Below are 4,846 nucleotides of genomic sequence, written 5' to 3'. Positions count from 1 at the left end.
AAAACAAAAACAAAAACAAAAAAAAAACTACAATAGAAAATTCAGTCATTACATCCTATAAGCCGTCAAATTTTATTTTTGTCCTCCCCCACCTGCTGCCTTGTTCAAGGAAATAAAAGGGTTAATAATGCAGAGGAAAGCAGTCTGCAAACTGTAAAGTGCCATAGGAGCAGAAGGAATTATAGAATCCTTATTAGAATACCCCTGAATGGTTTCCTGGTTTCTATGGATTTTTTTTTTTTTTTTTTGCCTTTCCTTGGAGGCACTTTCTGTTTGGGCTGCAGATCTGCAGAATCCCTAGTTGGAGATTTTAATAAATGCATAAGAATTGTACTCTGAGAAACTAAAGACCACTGACCAATACTTCATTATCTTTTCTAGAACATCCTGTAGTGACTGCTTAGGAACTATTAGAATATACCAAATAAATCAGATGGTATCATCAAAACTTGGCAAGGAGGGGGCAAAAACTGAAGAGAAAAGAAAGTAATTCCATTCTGACCTTCAACAGGTTAAACATTTGAATCTATAATCCCAAAGCTGTTTACAGTCACTGCAGATACTCTGTTCACTTAGGAAAAAAATTTATTATCCCCTGAAGCTAACAATATCATTATTAGTCTGCTGCTGGTGGGACTGCATGGGATAAGGGCACTTTCCAAGCCATTAAAAAAAATTGTTAGTAATTTGCTTCTTAATTATTGTTCCAGTAACCACTCTGAAAATGGAAAGATTGACTGTATTTCCTTAAGGGCTATATATTCCATGCCATTTAAATAAGCATTTACTTCTCACTCTGAAACCAATGAGAACAAATTTTTATTCATTCACAGCAGCAGCCAATACATTGCTGGAAATGAATAGGTTTCAAGCTTCAGCAAGTGTTTATTAAGCAAAACCAAGGAGGGCTGCACTGAACTAGGCACTGAGAAAGGCCACCCCTATTTTTGAGAAGCTCAGAAATCACTAAAATATTCTGATAGGAATCACCAGATATCATATAAACAAATGCTTGCTATTTTGCAAGAAAATGTACAAAAATACCAGTTTTGTACATAAAAGCTGTCCTGATATGGTTTGAGGATAATGGTTATTACTGTGCAGTCATCAGGAGGGATACACAGACCCCTTTTATCTCCCCCAAAAGCCATGAAAGTGTATTTCCCCCCAGATTTTCATCAATCACTTGTATGATGTGATTTTAATTTCATAGCTGGTCAAAACCCAATGAATAAACAAAATTTTGTCTTTCTTCAAGCATAGCTGATGGGAGAGAAAGAAACATGGTCTACTTCATATAAGCCCCATCCCTCCCCGGAAGAAAGTTATAGCCTTGCTAAAGAACCAATTCACACATCCTTACTTACACTTGCTGCCACCAGGTGGGAGACCATGGCTTATTTCCTGGGAATTGAAACATTTTAGAAAGGAAAGAAATAGACACGTTTGGTTCACAGACTGACTGTGTTATCCTGGTAGCTGTTTGGAAAGAAAACATGAGCCACCTTTTCTCAGTCTCTACCCTCATGCTTGGCATAGAATTGCAGGTTCTGAAACGTTCCTGAAATCCCAAAAGAGGGCGGACTACAAGGCTGGAAAATGTTGTTTTTTTGCTACAATACCAGTCAACAAAATTATCTGGGAGAAACTTGCAGTCACATTCAAACACTTGGTTTTGCTCATTTCATCCTTTGAGTTATCAGGATAGCTTCACACTTGCTATGGAGGATTTCATTGCATGATGAGACCTGTATTTTGTTTTGTTCCCTGATATTTTGTGCACGTATGTATAGTATGTGCGTGTGTGTGTTAGGGGTGTGTGCACGCCTGTGCGTGTTGCATAGCTGTTTCCCCCCAAGCTTGCCTTGAGGAGGCAGTGTTTGAAAACAACATCACCCCAGCTAAGATGACAACTTGTTTGCCTTGAATGTTAAGATACAAGCCAGCTGGTTGCAGGTGCCATTCGTCTGAGGAAGATGCAGGAGAGAATGATCCTATCACTGAAGATCAGATGTTTCCAGCTGCACCAGAGAGCAACTGCACAGCAACATTGAGGGTGTTGTAAAAGGGTTTGGCTCCAAGCAATTTAATTTGAGCATGTACCTAGATCCTTTGCATCCTTCAAAATTCTCCAGAGCCACTGATTAGTTAATCTGCATGGCCTTCTTAACGGATGGTGGTGGTTCTTAACCCCATTCTACAGATAAGTGATTCAAACAATATCTGGCTCTACTAAGGGCAAAGTCAAACCCCAGGGATCCTGGTCTCCTGCCAGTGTTGCCAAATGTCCATGGGTCAGCTAGCCAGCACGTCTGAGTGGGCACTATGTAGAGGACACTAATCTGATTCCCCTTACCTTAATCCTCCTCATCTGTCTGGCAACGACATTTTCCTGTCAAACAGGTAGGAGATGCTTTCGCATAGGAGCAGGGGATGCTTTTCACTGGGGGAAGGGTCCTGGTCTCCAGTCAGCCTTTCAGAGGCCAAAGAGGAGATGCATTCGCTAGGTATTACGTCCCCACGTGTCAGTTTCACAGCCATGTTCCCAAAATTTCGCTTAAGATGGTCACAGGTCAGGTGATTCCTGCTTGTCTCTTTCCCACCAGCTTAATGCAAACTCTTCCAAAAAGACAAGAGCAATCACCCGGTGGGGGTGAGCTCCCAAATCTAGCCACCCCAACTTTGCCCTTCTTAAGATCACTTCAGGAAAGGGTATTTTCAGGAAAGGGAGGGATACACCCCCTGGTGTGAGAACTAGGGTGTTGGACTTTTAAAAAATTGTCAGTCTCCCACCGTCCTGTTTCATTTATTTATTTTTAAACCTCTGCACTTTCTTTTCTCTGTGAAACTTTTCGTTTTAGCCTTCTTTTTCAGTCGTTGGTCATTGCAGATATTTTGCAAACTCAAGCCTCCCTACTAACAACTCAGGAAGCAACTAGCGCTTCCATTTCGTGATGCCAACCTCTGCCCCCTCCCCTACTGCATTCCACATTCTATAAGTATGCGGTCCACAGCAGAAGGGTTCCTGAGCCGCGTCCTTATGGTTTGCTAGGCAGCAGGATGGACCGGTATTGTTCGTGTGTTGTGTTATTCGTTTGTGTGTGTGCGCGCGCGCGTGTGTGTGTGTGTGTGAGAATGCGCGCGCGTGTGTATGTTTTCCTGCAGGGGAAGCTAAATTGAGGTGTGTGTGTGCATTATCATGGTTTTCACAGTTTTGTGGAACGAAGTTTAGGGGAACGGAAGAGTAGGGAGAGTGCAGAGAAAGCAGGAAAGACAGGCATACTCGCGCTGAAGAGCAGACAGGGTTTCAGGGTCCAAGGCAAACACGAAAACCTTTTTCCTCCCTACTCCCCCTGGGCGAGTGCCGGAGGATTCTCCACTCATCTTTTCCCGGCCAAGTGTAACGATTTAGAAGGCGTCGCGGTAGACTGGTAGAGATGAAGGTTCCCCTTCACACGTTCTGCAATCCCATCTCCTATTTTCGTGTCTCTAAACGAGGACTCCTGTACCATTCCAACTGGCCCTGGTGCGGGATGCCAGTTGCCCCGTTTGTGACGCTGCGCATCATTGTATCACTGCGTTTGCACCTACCTGCTGGGAAATCCTGCAGACAGATGGAATGGTGGCTTCGACACACGCATGCTCTCCCCCTCCTCCCGGAGAACCCTGCCCTTCCCCTGCAGTGCGCGTGGGCACCGCCCATCCCCTAGTCCCCACCGGGAGTACCGGCTCGCAGCAGCCGGCAGAGGCGCCGGGCACCTCCCTGGAGCGCCGCCAGTTGCTCCCAGCTGAGGAGCCCCCTCCCCAGTGGAAGAGAGGGGGGGCAAGCAGGCGGCGGCTCCGCAGCTTGGGCCTCTGCGGCAGTGACCGCGGCTAAGAGGTGTGTCCCACCGCCCCCACTCAATCCGTCCGCTATGTACTCGGGGCCAGCCCTAAACACTTCTCCAGGTCTCTTGCGCTCCTCGAGGGTACCTTCATCCTCTCTTTCAAGACATTGGCGCTCACTGCACTGTCGCTTCTCCTCACGGGGAAAACTGCTCCCACCCCCCTGCTGTCAGCCCCGTTTCTAGCCCCAAACAGCCCATTCTCGATTCCCACATGTTGCTTCCCGCCTCCCAACCCCTTCCCATTCCCCCGGGTTCCCCAATCCCTGCATCTTTCTCAGCATCTTGGTCAGCCAGTGCCAGACAAGCGGGATGCAAGGGGTACCCGGAGTCCCGCGGGCTCCATAGCCATCTGACTTCGCCTTGCTTCTTTTCCGCGCTCCAGGGGGTCTTTTGCTTACCTTTATTCTGGACCACGACATTGGCGTTCTGGGCGATGGCAATGGCGATGGCGAGGTCTTTAGACCCCTCTCTCGAGTGTCCACCGGACATTGCAATAGACATGGTGCTGGACTCGGACGGGACTCTGGAGGCGCCTCAGGGCAGAACTCTGGGGCCAGCTCTGTCACAGGTTCTGGGGTCGGCTCTGGGGCCGGCTCTGGGGTAACTTCTGGAGTCAGCTCTGGGGCCTGCTCTGGGACCGACTCTGGGGCAGGTTCTGGAGTCGGCTCTGGTGCAGGCTCTGTGGCAGGTTCTGGGGCTGGCTCTATGGCAGGTTCTGGGGCCGGTTCTGGGGCCGGCTCTGTGGCAGGTTCTGGGGCCGGCTCTGTGGCAGGTTCTGGCGCCGGCTCTGTGGCAGGTTCTGGCGCCGGCTCTGTGGCTGGTTCTGGGGTCGGTTCTGTGTACAGTTCTGTGGCTGGTTCTGAGGTCGCTTCCAGACAGGGTCCTGGAGCAGGCTCTGGACAGGGCTCTGGTACGGGTTCTGGCGAAGGCTCGGAGAGCAGCGGCGGAGCCGGCGGCGG

The 4,846-nt window shown here is 48.5% G+C and overlaps 1 protein-coding gene across 1 annotated transcript in view; it reads right to left on the bottom strand.

Moving 5' to 3' along the window:
- DGKK (diacylglycerol kinase kappa) overlaps positions 1 to 4,840 on the bottom strand; it is a 111,065-nt gene extending 106,225 nt beyond the window's left edge. Inside the window, exon 1 of the mRNA XM_017885944.1 lies at positions 4,286 to 4,840. Coding sequence (XP_017741433.1) covers positions 4,286 to 4,306 — 21 coding nt within the window. The 5' untranslated portion in view covers positions 4,307 to 4,840. The remainder of the gene's footprint in view (positions 1 to 4,285) is intronic.
- Positions 4,841 to 4,846: the final 6 nt, after the last annotated feature.

Source organism: Rhinopithecus bieti, unplaced genomic scaffold (genome assembly GCF_001698545.2).
Source record: "Rhinopithecus bieti isolate Rb0 unplaced genomic scaffold, ASM169854v2 scaffold_15791, whole genome shotgun sequence".
Taxonomy (NCBI): Eukaryota; Metazoa; Chordata; class Mammalia; order Primates; family Cercopithecidae; genus Rhinopithecus; species Rhinopithecus bieti.
This window is presented reverse-complemented; position numbering and strand designations above follow the sequence as displayed.